The 18,820-nt window shown below is 41.9% G+C and overlaps 1 protein-coding gene across 2 annotated transcripts in view; it reads right to left on the reverse strand.

The window, feature by feature from the left end:
• The window catches only part of dym (dymeclin), a 46,820-nt gene that overhangs the window by 12,695 nt on the left and 15,305 nt on the right, over positions 1–18,820 (reverse strand). For both annotated transcript variants that reach the window (XM_035607195.2, XM_047329370.1), the window contains exons 9-15: positions 17,692–17,877; positions 17,393–17,571; positions 15,784–15,909; positions 15,528–15,641; positions 14,964–15,058; positions 11,185–11,284; positions 150–332 (exon numbers count right to left, since the gene is read on the reverse strand). In XM_035607195.2, coding sequence (XP_035463088.2) covers positions 150–332; positions 11,185–11,284; positions 14,964–15,058; positions 15,528–15,641; positions 15,784–15,909; positions 17,393–17,571; positions 17,692–17,877 — 983 coding nt within the window. The remainder of the gene's footprint in view (positions 1–149; positions 333–11,184; positions 11,285–14,963; positions 15,059–15,527; positions 15,642–15,783; positions 15,910–17,392; positions 17,572–17,691; positions 17,878–18,820) is intronic.

The raw sequence follows: 18,820 nt of genomic DNA on the forward strand, positions 1-18,820 counted from the left end.
AGGACATCCCGGGAAAATCTGTATAACCTTGATCTACTGAATAATAACCGCAAATCAGCCATGATGTAAAGCTCATCCAGTTCCATGCTTCTCTCAATTCACTTCTGATATTTTTATTAGCACAAAAAATGTAATAATGGTAGACTGACCGTGTCCAGGTTTTGCATGATGTCCTGGAAGGATGGGTGCATCCTAAACTGCTCAAAGAGCTCCCTCTTGTAGAGCAGCGCGTATACCATGTTGGGGTTGTGGTGTAGAGAGTTGCACAGGCAGGAGTTGATGATTTCCAGCATCATGCGGATCACCTCCTCAATCACATTCAGGTCCTGGGCCTGGGGGAGAGGGAGGATGTAAAGGTTAATTGGTTTCCCATAACAGTGGTTTCACTTATAATGGTGTTTTTAAATGATTTCCTCCTGATAGATTGATCAGCGGGGGGGTTAACGGAGATGTGGGAAGAGATGGGAAGGAGGGAGGAGAGAGAGGGTGATTAAACGGCGAGAGGGGGGAGTGAATGATGTTACTAAGTTTTCCGCCAAGGTCTTGGTGAGGGAAGGGAGGTGACCTTTTAAGTCACTGATCAGGACATGTCACACTACGTTTCGTCTTGGGGCTAAGAGACGTGTCGCTAGTGACAAGTGACAGTAAAGGAAGAGACAGGTGTGGGAAGGATGGAGAAAAGATGTCGAGGGCTGAGTGGATGACATGATGAGTTATTTACAAAGTTGTTCACACAAAGAAGGACTGTCACAAATCAAAACACAAAGCCATGACGTTGATGAATACAGATAACAAGCAGATATTACAATATATCACAGATTGGTCCGATTTATTTATTTATTTTCTTAACAATATTGTGCCTTGTGTGTAAAATAAATACATTTAAAGATTTGGTCTTGAAGACTGCTGCGCTACTCTGCATAAGCTGAGTTTCCTTTTGCAAGAACATTCCCCAGGAACTAGAAACCTCTAAAGGAACTTGTTTTTCGCCACAGAGATCAGGTTCTACATTTAGTTCCTGGGAAATCTTTTTACCCCCCGAAAAGGCCCTGCTCGGTCCAACCAACCACAATCTTTGGGGTTGGACTTGTTCATACGTCAGCAGGTCAATTTTGCAGAATCTCGCCTGATCTTTAGACCACGGTGGAAACACAGGCTTTTACTTCCTTGACAAACAGTTCCAGGTACTTTTAGTCGAAATACAGATATAATGCTTCCCTGCAATAGTGGGCATTGGTTGACATAGAGACCACCAGTCTTAAGCCAGTACAAAAAGTGCAGACTTTGACTTGATCATGATGTGACAGCATCTCTGAAAAGGACTGAATACCAATCAAGGACAAGGATATTGAAAAGATAATGCTGGAACAAGCAAAGCATCATAAGTGTAGTTGGTCCTTGAGCTTTAATCATCCTCTTTGCTTTTCAGGAAGCCTCGCCTTAGACAGTACTGATCAGTAACTTCCTCTGGGGTTACATCCTGCTTCATTTTGGACTTGAAAGGAGGAAAGCATATTCCCTGGAAGTATTATAAGTCCTCTATAACTACATTAGAATAAGGCACTGAGTAAGCTAGTTTAATCTTTAATGTGTAGATGTATAAATCAGTAAAGCTTAATGATAAAATAAAGCTTGTTTCCTCTGCTCCGTGAGACACATTTCAGACCTTAGAAAGTGAAATAAAGAACATTCACATTTTTTTCTCTCCTTATGTTGCCATGGAAAAACAAAATAACAAGAACGGTAATAGGAGATAATATAGGCCTTCATGTTCTCCAGGACCACACTTATCCTTTAAGGATTTATTTTCATGACAAAAATGATTGTTCTGCTGATGACCTGTTTAGCCCAAGAATTTGCTTATCCCAGTTAAGACCAAATTCAGAACAGCAGCCTGGTGAGCAAGCTGAGATTCCAACTCCAATCTGGGCGAACCATCTGGAACAGAACTGCACGTGGCAGCATTTTTATATTCCATCTTCTGTGCCCTGCTTCAGATAGAAGCGCTTATCTTATAAATAACTTTGCTCGCTGTGTGGCCCTTTTTTCCTGCAGTACCTACACATAACTATATGCACAGTCCCATGCGTGAGAACACAATCAACCCCTGAAAGTGGGCAGGGAGATTGCGATGATTGTAAATAACTGTGTAATCTGTCGTGCGTTGACGGAGAATCAGTCTCGTCACACAGATGCAATAACGCACTGCACTGATTTTACACGAGCTGGCAGATGAAGGTGTGCAGAGCTTAAACAGGCGGACGCAAAGAGGCAACGTGGAAGGCGAGAGAGCTGGCAATAATGAGGATTGATTATGCGTCTGGGAGCAGAGGTGGCTCCAGAGGTTCGACTCCATCGCCGAGCTAGACCGGCTCTATTCTCCTCTGCTGTGGCAGGCCATAATTAGATAGAGCGCGGGGACAGATACGGGAGACAAGTGAGCGGGAGGAAGAGGCGGCAGAGGACGCAGAGGAAGGAGGACAGGAACAGAAATGGAAGCCTGAAAGAAGACGGGGGTGGGGGGGGGGAGTGAACGCGATGAAGAGAGACAAAAAGAGGAGACAGGAGGGCAGAGTAGGAGTGAGAGATGCCTTGTGTGTTTGTTCTCTAGCCCTGCACCCAACGTAATGAGATTAGCCTGGCAGGGAAAAAATGCCACACTGGGGAATTCAGGTCACATGAAAATAGGCTAGCTAGACGTCTGCCTGGCCCTGTGTGTATGTTTGACAAGTGGATGAGATTAAAAGGCCCATGGTCTACTTGAAACCCAGACAGGACTTAAATATCTGGGCTCCTCCTCTTCCACTTCCCACTCAGTTCTTAACACTTGTTTTCCTAAAAATATTATCCTCTAGACGACCAGAAAACACCTGACATGTGCTTTTATGACGGCATGAAACCATCAGTGCCTTTTCTTTCTCTCTCTTTCTCTCTCTCTCCCTTTCCTCAGTTGTTCCTCCCTCCTCTCTGCTTTTCTTCTCTGTCTCCTCCGGTCATGTGCTATTTTCAAGCCTCCTCCTGCATTGTCATTTAGTCACAAGCACTCATGCCGCTGTTTAATGTCCTCTCTCCACCCAAGAAAACACAGGCCTCATACATGAGCTGTATCATTAGTCTCAATGATCCTGGCTCATTTTACTTGCTTCACCGTTTACTCAAACCTGGCAGGAAGCTGTGAGTGTGTGTGTGTGTGTTGGCAGGCTTTTCTATCTGTCTGATTCTGCTGCTAATTCTTCAGCATGCTGGGCACAAATATTTTATGTCTGCAGGTATGTTTGAAAATTTGCTATTTGTCTGACAAGGGAAATTATACAGTTTGCAGATGCAATCTGTGCATGGGAAGGACAGTGCCTGCGCGACACTATCTGTGTGTATATGTGTTTTCCCTCATAGACTGTTATATAAAGATGGACGACCCGTCTCCACTTCCTCTCGTTGGACAAAGAGAGAAGCTAAAAGAGAAGCTAAAACATTCCGGATATGGGTGCCGCTGGTTTGAGATGTTGGCGTCATTTGAAAGTAGAGTTTGCCCTGGAGTGATCGTGGTGTGGAGAATGCAGCAGGTCAATCATGGCATTTCACAGGTTTTAACATCAAATATCTAATTAAACTACCTAAAAACCCATATTTGAGAAAAATGTATTTAACGTGTACTTTGACTGTTTTAGTTTGATCCAGGTCCTGTCCGAAAACATAGAAGGGGGCAAGGTTCATGACCTATACTGCAAACAGCCACCAGGAGGGCGATCCAGATGATGCGGTTTCACTTTTGGGGAGCTGTAATGTTGGCCATCTTTATAGATCGTCTATGGTTCGTCTAGCCACCCTATCATACCCATGCATGTTTTTGTGCAAGTGTTTGTGTGTGTGGACAGGGTGTTTAGAGACACAGACATGTAAATCCCTGTAAAGTAGGCGCTGGCATCATTAAACCAATAGCTTAGTGATTCCCTGGCTGGCCCCGCTGCTCACTGCAGGCTGTTGCAGGGCAGACAAACCAGACATATTAAGACAAGGGCATGGAGATAAACACAGACAGATACTCAAACGAAAACAGACGAAAAGCCACACCTAAACATGCCATCACGTCGTGTCACGTGCAAAAACGACAGAAATACCGAAAAAGTTGTTTGCTAAGAACCAAAAGAAAGCAGCATTTTAAAAAAGACACTGAAAAGGAAAAGCATGAGAAGAAGAAAGATCATGTGGACAGACAGAGCGGGTCGGACTGGCTGAGTAGCCGCAGCCTGCCCTGTCTTTGGGGAGTTTTTTTAAATAGGTCATTGTCTGACCTGCATTATGGTACGATGGCCGTGTCATAATCACACCATTTTGTGAGTATTGTACGCAGGTCAACCTCTTATTACCCCATAGCCTCACACGTTCACAAAACATCCTTTGTTGCACACACACACACACACACTCACACACAGATACAGAATGAGGCATAGGACAGTGTTTGCATCCCAGAACAACAGCACCAACACATCAGCGCAGTCTGCCAGTCTGAGTCTAGAGTCTGTTTTTCGGAAAGTCTGTGTCGGACAATCGCTGCATCACTGTCTGTGTGGAGGGGAAGTCCAGCATATTTGCAGACAGACAACTTATTATCAGTTTACATAATGCACTTCTCTGAGACTTGGCTAGCACTAACGGCTGGAGGCCAGAGGGTAAAACAGCAGTGATGTCGGTGAGCGATAACGAGAAAAAAAAAAAAAAATACAAAAAAAGATGATGCCAACAGCTGCAACAGCTCTCTGGCGAAAAAAGGTGGGCAGTGCTAATTGATCCACTGTGCTCTGTTTCGCTATGCCTCGATCGGGAAAAGAGCAGGGCACAGCAGGGATGCCCTAATTACCATTTGGAAAGCAGACAATCATTAGGACCCCAGAGCACCTGCTGCCTGCAGGGGTGGCAATCCTACGGCCCGAGAACAAACACAGAAAGAGTCAGAGAGACCGAGGAGAGGACAGGATGACAGATATACAGAGACAGCATGGCAAGTAGACTAACAACTAGAACCAACACCTTCTTTGTTCGGCAGGTGAGGGGGAAAAAAATTTGACAGATGAGACTAAAAAAAGGGAGGGGGTAAGTCAGTCAGCTCTCAGCTCTCAGTAGGTCACTGCCTTAATGAGAGGAACTCGAGGAGACAGACGTAAGTGGAGACTGACAGGATGACATAAAGAGCCACATAAAAAGGCATAGAGACATAGGTTGAAGTCGAAGGTTAGTTATAATTTGTGAATGTGGACCTCATTATGGATCATTCTTTTCAGAGTTAACTTTTAACAAGACCACCACAGACTTTTAAACCTGGAGTTTGGCTCATTTAGCATAAACCATCAAATATCACCAAGAGCTTGTTACTAACAACACCTTAGAGCTGTAATTAATCTAAACTTCCACTTTGTAAAAAAAAAAAATGTAAAAAATGTAGCCGTGCTACATCGGGTAGCAGTGAGGCGACGGAACAGACTACTCAGATTGAAGTATTTTGCTAGTGCGGAAAGTGATCACGGTGGCTGTTGTTGTTCATATTGTCGCTGAGGCAATCGTGAGGTAAACGGCAGAAACAGGTTTCGAAATTATCTACCGTGAAATATGCTCTCGCACATATTGGCCAACGTAGCTGAACAGTATGCAGAGCGCACACGTCCACAAAGCTGTTTTTCAGTTGGACGGATCAAAGAACAACTGGAGCCTCCTGCGCTGGCACCCCCCCTGCTGTGCCGATGGTCTGATCCCATTCATATGCTGTGGAAGCTGCATTTTTTTCCATGCTGGGCTAATGCGTCTGACCATTGTAACAGCAATGCATATTTGATGGGTGAAAAAAATTACAATAATCTGTTTGACATCTTTGATTCCAATGTGCGTATACATGAAAAGAGGGAAAAATACTTTGTCCGCCATTCTACAAACTGCTGCTCACTATATCACCACACAAGATCAGTTAAGAGGAGCCTGATGTAATAACAGTGTTAATAACTGAAGCAATATACATTCAAGGTTTGAAATGGTTTAAAATCGTTAAAAGGAGAAAATGTATAGGTGATCATTAATTTTCTCTCCATTCCTCCCCTCTGGGTATTTTCTCATAAAATGACAGAACTTCCGCGTGCAAAGCAGAACGATAATGTACATCAACCTTGCAGAGAGACTGGCTCTACATGCAAAGACCATAAGCAATACCTTCATACTTCATTCAATCAATTCCTCCTTTCAGGTAAACCATGTATCGGTGTTTTTCCAGAGGCTCCATCAGAACCATGGAATTATATGAAATGGACATGAAATAAAGTCAGACAGCAATTATGAGAAGTAGACGTTGAAAAATAAATGAGATTCCAATTTGTGATTGAGCGTGGAGGCTACACTGAACTTAAACATATTCAAATCATTCATTGAAAACGTGCGGAGGACGGAGAGATATAGGAGAGAAGGTTGGAAAAGTATGATTGGAAGTGAGCAACACTGTTTGAGATACATCATTAAATTTCCCTTGCAAATTTCCAGGAAGATACATTACATTACATTTTTATTACTTTTACAACACTGGTGTTGAAACCATATTAGATATCCAAGTCTTATCCCATGTACAACATGACTACAGCCTGTCTCCTACCAATGTTGGTGCAACGTTAAATTTAAACGATAAACAATGATATAAACAAAAAATCTTCGCTTAGATTTTTCCCCTTTTTAATTATGATCAAGATCAAACTCAGCGGGAGATTTTAGAGTTAAAAAATTTACTTTTGAGGACAAACTACATAACAGAAACATCAGAGTTTGGTATTACTGTACAGCAATATTCATTGGTGTATATTGGTATATATAATATGATATATACTGGCCTGACAAACTTTTCAGTCTATAGCTCTACATGTGAAACTAGATGAATTTATTAGTGTGTATCATACATAAAGCAATTAAAAAAATCCACACAGTTAATGAAAATATTATTTGATGCAGGCTACTTCAAATTATCCAATTAATCAATTTCAGCTATGTGGCATGTAAATGCCATATGATTTATTATGTATATTGATATATTTTCTAGTAGCCTACAAAGGCAAAGATTGCACAATAATCGATTTCAAAAACACCAACTCTTATTATCTATGAGCCGTAGTTGAATTCATGGAAAACTGTATGATTTTTGAAAAAAATATTTCGTAGCATAATAACAAAGTGGATAATTCCTGAAAGCCCCGCTAATAAACAGAAGGCATGATGTTTATTATCTGTTGATACATCCTCGGGCTCTGCTTTTCCCCTAAACAAGATGAATGGTGCGACGGAGTTAATGCATGTGTCTACTCTGGCTATTAAAAAGAGATCACAGATTGTGACTCAACCGGCGCACGTAAACACATAGACAGGGTGGTCCAACAGGCTTCTGGCACTGTGTGTATGTGTGTGTGTGTGTGTGTGTGTGTGTGTGTGTGTGTGTGTATGCGTCTGTGTGTGTGTGTGTGTGTGTGTCTGTGTGTGTGTGTCTGTGTGCGTCTGTGTGTGTGTGTGTGTGCGTCTGTGTGTCTGTGTGTGTGTGTGTGTGTGTCTGTGTGTGTGTGCGTGTGTTTGTGTGTGTGTGTGAGTGTGTTTGTGTGTGTGTGTGTGTGTGTGTGTGTGTGTGTGTGTGTGTGTGTGTGTGTGTGCGTGCGTGTGCGTCTGTGTGTGTGTGTGTGTGTATGTGTGTAGCCTCTTCTCAGAAATGTGCAACAGTAAACAGACTAAGAGGCAGAGAAGTAACATTACCAATACCACTAGCTGGGAGCATAAACAGTGACACACAATGCAAAGCTTTTTATGTTTGTTAGTGTGTACAGGCACATACTGCTTGTCACTGCACATATCTCAAAGGGCAAGAAAGGAAGAAAAATAATAAAACAACAAAAGCATCTGCAATCAAAGGTGCAGAGGCTGCAGAGAGCAACTATGAGGCCCCTAGAGAGCTGCCCTGCTTGGACTGGAAGCCTCTGGAGGTCCCCTGGGGGCTCAAGAGGCCCTAACCCTTCCCTCTTTCTTCCCTGACACTAACCAGACACAGCAGCACAAACATATTCAGGAATGGGGGGCGGGTGGCTGTATATATAAACAAGAGAGAGAAAGATAAAGAGAGAGAGAGAGAGAGAGAGAGAGAGAGAGAGAGAGAGAGAGAGAGACCAGGGGGCAGACAAAGAAAGAGAGAGGGAGGAAGAGGACAGAGAGACAGAGGGAGACGTCAACACATGAGCAGAATGAACCCGGCTTTAACCCACGGCTCTCGAGCACTGGACGACGTTTTCTCATATCCTCCTCTCAGTCTCCTCCTTGTAAAGAGAGCAATTACACGTCCAGGACAATCCCACATTAAACAAACATTAGTTCTCTCTCCAGAGCCAGACTCAGCCAAATTACATTGTTTCCAGATGCCACGTCACTAAAACACACTTACAACCCACACGCTCATCTCATCGCCTCCTGCCCACTTCTCTTCCCCCTAAACCTTCTTGTGTTCCCATTTTTCTCCTCACATTTTTGCTCCTCTTTATCTCTCCCTCTACTCGCCAAAACTACCCAAGTTAATCTGCGGGTTTGTGAATAATACTAGAGCAAGTGGTTTACAATTACACCGCTACCGGAGGAAGAGACGAGGGCAAGAGATGAAGAGGGAACAGTAAGACAGCAGTACTGCTTTTAGACGTCACATCTCTGAAACCAGTGACACACTTTAGCCAGTGTGTAAGGTCATTCATTACTGCTCAGATGAGAAATACTTTGCATGAGGTTTAAAGTAAATTTCAGTTTACGATTTATACTGATGGCAGGGAGGGCAGAATAAATGTCTTTCAGCCTATAGATTACATTTGCAACTATTATCTCCTGTATTGAGTAAACCTCCTTTCACATTTCCTGCTGCATTAAATATATAACTAGCCGTTCATTTCTCATGTACAGTCTTACTCCACTGATATGAACAGATTGCTTAAAATTTTGTCTAAATGCAAAGACAGTTTGATTCCTCATCTCACAGTCACACATATTCACACAGCATAGAGCGTCATGTAAAGGTTGGAATCTTACAATTTTCATTGTCAAAGTGACACTTTGAGAAAAAGTCTGCAAAGTAAGAATCATCCTCTGGCAATGCATCTAACCAGTGGGCACTCTACACTGTTCTGGACATTTTCCTGCTGCTGTGAATGGGTCTGACTCGGACAATCTCGTGCTGCGTTATTTATAGGTGAACGGCAAACTCTGCAAACAAAGTGGACTGAATTTTGCGGACATCCATAAAGTCACTGCTGCTGTGGCTAATAAAAAAATAAAATAACCTGAGGAAGATTTCACACAGACTAACAAATGACAACAAATGATTACGAGGCGAAATCGAGGCCAGGCTGGAAGGTCCCCTTCCCTCTGAACGGCACAACACAACTGGCCTTATCAAACACTGAGAGACACCTCAGACTAAGAACAAACACGTTACTTCCAAACACATGGGAAAAGCTAATTGTGCACTTCCGTGAGAACACACTTGTTCCACTTTTGTCCGAGACACAATCGAAGTGAATTTATATCTTGAGGATACACCCTGTATGTGCACACATGCTCAGAGGGAGAACTCAGTATGTTCTTGAGATGTCAATGAAGCACAACACCGACTTCTAGCCCTGGATAGAAGAACCTTTGTAGACATGGGAACCAATGTCACATTGAGTTAGTATAGTCTAAGCTCAAGGATAACTGTATCAAAAATGTTGACCAGCTCTTTCTTATGAGTCTATGACCCAGACGAGATGTCAGACACTATTCTGAGACAAGGGGAATCTCAATTTAAAATTCCCATGAAATAATCATACCGGAAATCTGGCTCGTGCCCTTGAGCAGCACGATGAATATTTTACAAAGGCCTACACAATGCTGTTGTGTAGGCGACCTCTCACTCTGACCCCTCACGATGTACGTCTTATTATATTTGTCACTACTATTAAATACATGATCTCTCTCATGGGAACTGACGGCTGAAGTGATCTTTAATGGGGAAGATCATGGAAAAGTAATCTCTCCTCCATTTTCAGTCATATAAAATATATATATATACATATATATATATATATATATATATATATAGTGTGTATTTATAAAGTGGAACATTAAAATAAGCCCTGAAGGTAGCAAGCATCCAAACAAAGCTGGATAATTGCATTTTATATGTTCTTATGAGTGTGTGTGTGTTGACGTGTTTGCACAGACGTCTGTTTGTGGGGCCTCATCAGACAGTTGCTACATGGCTGAAGGAGCATTCAAGCACATGCTCGTTCCGCCAACACCTAAGGGCATCCATGGGGACCTCAGAATATGAATCTCCAACCCCCAAACACACACGCACTCACAAACACAGAGTTATCAAGAATCATGCAAATCTAATGAGACAGCCAGACTGAGACTCAGACAGACCAACCTGAGGGCAGAGGTGCCTGTACACAAATATAAACAATTACACGCAGTCGATAGTCAACAGAGTGCACTGACTGCTCAGGTGTGGCTGCCACTAAGATCTCTATCTATTCATTATATTTCATTCGGAGAATATCACCCTTAATTCATTGGTTTTTGGCAAACTTTTCATCAATAGTTTCATCAAATACTAGTCTAAAAGTGGCACTATTTTAATGCTAATTAAATATGGGGGATACGGACTGTGAAGGTAATGAGAAAAACACAAAGGAGTGTTGTAGACAGAGCTGCAGTCTGCCACTTGACAGAGGAGCTGCAGCAACAGCCCTACCATTTTGTTAACTCCAGCATCCAATCATTAACGACATCCTCAAATGGAAGCTAAACTAGATACCATAACTTTTGTCCCAACAGTAAAATGTAAAGTCATGTCACTTTTACAGTAGACAAAGAGAAAACATTTTGAGCCTTATCTTTGAGACAATCTTTTAGGCAATGGCTACGAATGATATATGACTTATTGGGAAAAATATGATAGATTCATAAAATCGATAAAATTAATGATCAAGAACTCAAAATTCATACAACTTCATGTACAAATTCACCTCAGACTCACCAAACTGGTCCTTACCCAAGTAGACATAATTTTGTAGCCACTATAGACTGAGTGCAGACAGAGAGCGCGAGTGTGTGTGTGTGTGTGTGTGTGTGTGTGTGTGTGTGTTTATTACTCACATAGTCGGGCAAGGCTGTGTTGTCTGCCTGTCTGCCTCGGAGACTCTGTGTTGCCTGCTCCAAAACCTTGTTGTGCTTCTTAGAAAGCAAAGCAAACAGACTGCAGGAGAGACGGAGAGAAGGGAAAACGTGTCAGAGCAGCAGTGACGGATGAATGATTACACTGCCATGAAGACAAAATAACACAAAACCCAAATACACACTTGTCGTAATGCACATGTTTACCAGTAATTAATGCAATAATAAAACGGTGGCCTTTACACATCTTAACTAAAGAGAAAAGCCTCTATTTTAGACAGATTATTATTAAAGACGGGATGTTTTTCTTTATAAATGAGGCATTTAAAATGGTGAATAATAGTGAGTGTTGGAATAACAAAATTATCATGAAAATGATGGGTCAAAATACAAAAAATTGGCTTAATTTCCCCCGCAACTTGTATCACAACTCCTTTTTCTAACGTTGTTTTTTTTTTGCCACAGTTCACAACCTTGGTTACCTTTTGAGAACAAAAGAATATATCATTTGTAATAGTTTAACTTTTCCATTCTTTTTTGATCATCCTTTTTAATACAAAGTGTTATTAAAATCATTTGATGACCTTGCATTTTAATTACAACTTTTTAATACCCTCTCTGCGCCCCCAGGGGTGTTCAATCTTTAATCTGTGTGTTAATCAAGGTGATAAAATTGCAGAATAAATTAAATTCAATGACAGCATAGGGCTAAGGAACCTTAGATGCACAAACAGATCTGGACTAAGTCCAGCGCAGCAACACCTGTCCATCTGTCAGCACTGGAAAACAGACACACACACACACACACACACACACACACACGCATACTATATCTCTCATCATTCTTTATCCAGGCTAATTGGCTGAATGATAGCTGAATGGACGTATCAGAGCAGCTACGAGGAGGTCTGGCTGTTATCTACAGACTTTATGTCAAAGGAGCCACGTCTGCTTAAAGGACCTGTTGTACTATCCTGGCAGTTTTTTTTAAAATTTCTAACGAGAGACCACCAAGGACTCCACCTGGGACCCTTGTCCACAATAACGCACTTTGACTAGTTGCTCTGTCACATCCCCCATTTATGCCGAGGCAGTGACGGACACGGACAGGAAGAGGCGACACAAAAGGATTTCCGTACTGCTGGCCCTAATCCCAAAATCAGTCATAAGGCTGAGCTGACGAAGGACGTGGACAATGTGAAGGTGCTCTGTCACTAACTGTCCAGAGATTTTGTTTTTTTTCAATTGGGGACAGAGTGGGTGGTCATGCGTCGTTCTTTAAAATCTGCACTAGGACATTTGCATGTGTGAGGTGACTTAAATTGTGCACATTCATTTTAAGGCTTGCTTAAAATGCCAAATTTCTAAATTTTTGGAAAATGTGCAACAAAGTACTTTCATTACAAACTGTACTTTTACAGCCTAAAATGCCAGGCTTTTTACCTGTGTGATCTTATCATACACGGTCACTGTCAATAGATATCCTGCATGTTAAAATTTGTTCATGTAAACCCTACACAGTGTAAAATATATGTATAAAGAAATGTATAGTGCACAATGTACATATCCATCCATTTATCAAGTATGTATTATTTATTTCATCCATTCTTTATCTTGTTTATTGAGTTTTTCTCTTTTTGTTATCTTTATCTTTCTTGCTGTATGTCTATTTATATGCAAGTAATGTTAGCAATGTAAAACCAAATTCCTTGTATGTGTTCACATACTTGGCCAATGAAGCCAATTCTGATTCTGAAAAGTAAGATCTCAAACCAAAGATGTTGCAATAATGTACGTACACCTGCAACACCCCTGTTATTTTTGGGGGGGCTTTCTGTTGAAGTGGGTAATGTTATGGTGAGTTGCAGCAGGTTAAAGCATCTGTTTAAATCTGTCGTCATGAAAAACGTCCCTTTTCAATACAGATGTATTAATTTGGCAGAGAGGGGGGAACAATTTGGCCAGAAGAGGGAATATATATATAGGGGGAAAGGATAAATTGAACATAAGGAAAAATGGCAGGCAGAAGTTTGGGCAGATCAACCAGCCGCTCCTAGTAAATAAACAGCTCCGGACGCGATTCTCTCAGAGTCTGTTAAGGAGCTGAGTTCAGCTATGTCTGGCTGCCATGTGGAAATTCCTGCCAGGAAATTTCCCATTATCTAACAGCCAGCCAGGCAGCCGGTTTTACCCAGGCCAGGCCATCATAGTCATCATCATTATCATTATCATCAGACATGGAGTCAGTTGCCCTGCACCACGGCAGGACGGACATGTACACGTTCACAGACAGTGTTGTTCCTCTCTGACTCAAAACACTGGGGAGTCACAGATACGGAGAGAGACAGCGGCAGGGAGATAAGAGGATCCTTGAGTATGCGGGAACGAGTGAGCGTTGATGGGGAAGGAAACATTGCTCCCCTTGTGCCTGGAGTTAACAAACAGACATGAATGACTTGTTGTCCGTGTGTGTGTGTGTGTGTGTGTGTGTGTGTGTGTGTGCGTGTGCGTGTGCGTGCGTGCGTGCGATAGTGTGTAGTTTTGGACCTTGTCCTCTTTAAGTCTTCCGTGTCCTTGAGTGCCAAACCCTTTCCCTCCATTCGCTTGTGTTACATAAGGTTCTTCTCTATACAGACACACCTCTGTCAATATTTCATGTCTTAGTGTTTTCTGCAGTAAACACTCAAGTTACAATGATGCTAAATGTATTGTGCTGAGTCAATGTGAATCGCTAAAACAAAAGAGCATGTTTGTGCACGAAGTAGACTTTCCATTCCATTGTTTTCCGTCTCCCCAACTGGTTTCTCGTCCTCGCACAGATGCTTTTATTAAAATCTGGTGCACATGATTGTTCCGAGGCCTCCCGCTTACATAATGAAGTTGGAATACACCCCAGCTGACAGTGATGCGGTGCTGTTTCAGTCTATGAAACTACAATGTCAGATCATCACCACATCCTTTTTTTGTGGTTTGCTCTGAAGAAGGCCTCTAGCTGAAACACAAAACACTGTCTACTTTGACAGTGTGCTGCCTTCTCCTGCTTCAGCTGACATGTTTTTGAGGGCGAGCATCCAAAAAACTCTGTCCCTGAAATGCACACTTGTTGTCTATTGTTTAAACTGTACTACAGAGAAGAAGCATATTCAGCACATTTATTGAGTTTTTAGACGATACACATTGTGAGCCAATATACATTTCTCTGCTTTCAGAGGTTTTGCCGTGCCATTTTTATAAATTGGCAGCTTTTCATTTTAAGTCGTGGTTGTATTGAAATCATTGTGAGAAATGGGATAAAAAATGTATAAATTTTTATATTATATGTTTGGGATCAATATAATTTGTATTAGTATTTTTTATTTGCCAGGCATTTAATTCACTGGACCTCCTCAATTTACTAAATCACCATTTGTATAGATATTGTAATGCAGAATTACATATGCTGAGGTTTTCATCCATTTAAGTGGCTGTAAAAAAAAATAAAAATCTAAAGGTCAAGATTCACATGCTAATTAGAACCAACCAAAGATAACAAGTTGAATGTCAAACATGCAGTAGAAGATAAAAATAAGCATGGCCATTTTGCACCTTTAATTCAAAAATATTTTTTTTATTTAAAGCTACCATTAATTTACTCTGAAGTGATTAATTTATTAGAATAAGGTGGTAAGATCCAGATAAAAGCTGGAATAGGGTGTTTGGGAAATGGTTGCATAGAGGAACAGAGCTGCCAGGTAATATCTCATCTTTTGTTCCGTTCTCACCTGATAATACGCTGGGCAGCGTACTGGTGCAGACATCGAAACTGGGCTGACATGTTGGCTAGTGCAGCCAGACAATTGGTGTGGAGGTATTTATCCTAAGCCAGACACACATAAACACACCACAATTAAGTTACTGTTAAATTGCAATTTACTTTGTGTTATATCAGCTCCCACTGTGCAAAAATTAAGCAAAAATATCCCACTTCCATCTAAGTCTGGTGACGTCATTAGGAGTGAGTGTCTGCACAGGGGTGATTGGGGAGTGGAGCCGTGGTATCAAGGTCCCACTGATACACCGGACCGAACAATTGTGAGTCAGTCTCAGTCTGAAAATTATGACGCTTCCCCGTTTCTGTTTTAGCATCAAATTACAACTTAAAAACAAAAAATGAGACCATGTAATGTGATAAGAATTACTTAGAATGACAGAATTCATCTTCAGGAAAAATTTATTTTAAGCGTATACTGATTTGGACCAGTAAATATGACTACAGCGGATGGTTTTGTGATTGCATGTTGTGTTTTCAAGTGTACAAAGTGTGTGTGAATGTGTGTTCATCTTACCCTTGTCCGGGTCATGTTAAACTGGATGGTGCGTATAACCACCAGGATGAGCAAACTGCCAAGGGAGATCTCTGTCAGTGACCTCTCTGTGTACCATGAGATGTTCTTCAATACCTGAACCAAGAGGGACACACACAGAAATGAAACACAATCAGGAATGGAAGGGGGGAAAACGGACCATTTTCTTAGCAAGTGCAGGTAATAGAAGGTAAGAGTGTTACACCTGACCAGTGTGTGTTAAAGTGTGTCTACGCACCACCTCATGGACTGAGCGATTGAAGGCGTCGTCCTCTGTAAGAATGAGTAGGATAATGAGCGCCATGTACACGTGATGAGAATTTCTATCCTCTACGTGGTAAAGGATCTCGAGGATGGGCAACACCTGAGAGGAGGAGGGGGAGAGTAGGGAGAAGATCTGATCATACAGAACGTGTTGGTGTTGTTCATCAAATTCTTGTTGACCATTTAGGGCTCAAACAGAGGGAAACCTGCAGTTACATTTGTTCCTTTCTTAAATTGATTTCTTATTTATTACTGAATCACCACTGCTATCTTCTTTCTAATTTTGTTGCCAATGACTTTGGGGGATTCAGAGCGTGTATATGTCCTTCAATTTGTGAGCACACGACAAAAACAGCATGAACGGAAGAATTGTACGAACAGCGCAGGAAAACGTAAAAGACCAGGAAAAGACCATTTTTTTGTCACTGAAGAGCTAAAAAACTGTTCGACGTGTCATAAGGTTTACACAATCAGAATGTATGAAAAATTCATTAACTGTATAAAATCCAACCTGAGGTGCCAATAGTACCAGGTAAAATAAAAGATTAAAAAAAGCAGCCCCCCAGATATTAGTTGAGACACTAGGATTTACTTTATATAAAAACAATTTTTTGAGAGTCCTGAATCATGACTACTAAGCTCAAGGAGGAGACATGCTGCATTTGAGAAATTAGCAGAACAGACGGAGTCATCCTGTCGAGAGTGAGAGCAGTTACAAGCTAGCATGGTGAGCAACACGCGCGCACAGTTTGAGCGTTAGCTCATTATGCTGTCGTGCAGCAGTGCTTTATTGTTCGGCAGAGAAAGTAGTTGGACTCATTAGCAGCCCCCCTGCATAATAGGCTCGATCTAGACCTGCTAATGACGGTATTTTATTATAGCAGCCATAAATATTGAATAACACAGAAAGGTCATTGTGATATCAGAAGTTAAGGAATTTAATAGACCTACGGTTTAAAATGTGACTGTTAATTAAGGTCATTGCCCGCACATGTGGGGCCATGATCAAAAATGTTTGGTTTTTCAGCTGCCAACGTCTCGTTTTAAACCCTGCTACAAAAGATATGTATACAGTTTGTTAACACCGACTTCCATTTCCTATGCAATGAGACCAAATTACTGTGCTACACTGTGTCAAAGAGCCTCATTTGCGATTGTTCGCCATAATCACACAGCATATGAAGCCATGTGACAGCTGAGCTATAGATTGATTTTCACTCACTTATTACCTCAGTACATTCACTCTGCTATAAGGAATAACTGGCACAGTCCCACATGGACAGAATAGCACCAGCTGCCACTGCATACATCCTCTGTGTTTACTGAGCCGTAGCGTTGGCCCTAGATGAAATGATTTCATGGCCATATGCATGTGTGTAAGGAGGAACAGGAGGATGTGCTTCGTTCAGGATTGACCGATCCCACTTAGACCCATTGTTAACAGGGCGCTCTGCTTCCACCTTGCCAGAAAATTACCCCAAATGTCAGTTGTAGATGGGAATAATGAATGCACATGGACGAGTTCACCTCCCTCTGTAAATGAAAACGACAAAATCAGAGTCTTCATTCCCACCCTACCCTACCAGATTGTCCATGTCGGTTCTGGAGAGCATGTATGTCCTCATGTTGGCGTTCTGGTGAAGTAGGGTATACAGCAGTAACGTGGCCTGGTCGGAACGCTGTTGCTCACACAGTGCCGTGTACAGACTGTTGAAGTTGATCTGGAAACTGTGAGGTTGCTCCACGGGCAGTGACGATGTGTCTACACAGGCAGAGGAAATCATAATAACACCCTGGTAAATGACATAGGCGGTACTTGAAAGTCTGTCTCAAATATGAGCATAAAATAATATATAAATGTGTCGATTGTAAATGTATTTACCTTGCGTGTTTCTGAAACAAGTGATAGCCTGGCGGTAGGGGTTGGGCCAGTCGGGCCCATCTGTCAGATTGGCTAGGACCAGCAGTAACAGAAGGCTCTGATTAGACAAAGGTAAGGGGTTGTGTTCCTGGTCCGCTCCTGCTCTGCTACCGGATCCACCCAATGTGAAGACGCTCCACAGCCCACCTGCAGATCAGAAAGAGAGGCAGGTCAACCCACACAGTTTAAGATAGACACTCGACAACTCCTGTTATTCCTCCCCATTATTTATTGACTTATTAATGAATCAAAATACTTGACTATTGACTTGGGGGTTTTGTTTTGTTCATTGTGATCATTTTTCTTGCAATAAATTTGGTTATACTGAGTTTTCTATTCACATTTTTCTCTACTTTTTTAGTTTAGCATGGACAAAAATTCTCTATCTTCTCCCGGTGTTCTTTATAGTAAACTTCAGCATAGAGAGTTTTGAGAAAGGCAGTGCTCTGTTTCAGTACAAAAAAGAGGGTTAATCTTTGCAAAATCTAGTAGTCAAGAGCAGTGAGGTTGTTCATGTCAACCTCCTTATGTAAAGCACCAAAGTATTGTCACAACCTGCGGTTCCTCAATCTTACAACATTTCACAGGGAAATGAGAAGGGAAAAGAGCGCGTGAGGTCAGACTGATGTAATCAAGGCCAAAAAGCACAAAGGAGTCATGCACGATGGTTTGCAGCACCTGAAATTTGAAACAACATAGACGGCGCCACAGAACAAAGAGAAACTGGAACTACTGGCCAACTGGAGCGGACTTGGTTTTTCTTGTTGGGGGATGAGAGAGAGCTGAATTTCCTGCGGAGTAACTGAAGTAGTGGTGCTTTCAGGCGTCATGAGAAGCATGAACACCAAGGTACACAATGACAGCCTCTGGCTCCTGCACGTCTAGCCACACAGAATACATGAACCAAGCTCCAGTGAGACGCAGTTCGTGTGAGTGTGTTTGTGTTGTAGGTTCTCACTGATCAAGCTACTGAATTTGAGGAGAAGCCAAGTAGATTTGTTGCCATCTAGTGGCAAAGGTTGGACCATTCTCTGGCTGAACTTATTCTCTCTTCTTGATGTAAGAGTAACGTCATAGAAATCATCCTGAT

This window comes from Scophthalmus maximus, chromosome 20, assembly GCF_022379125.1.
Source record: "Scophthalmus maximus strain ysfricsl-2021 chromosome 20, ASM2237912v1, whole genome shotgun sequence".
Lineage (NCBI taxonomy): Eukaryota > Metazoa > Chordata > Actinopteri > Pleuronectiformes > Scophthalmidae > Scophthalmus > Scophthalmus maximus.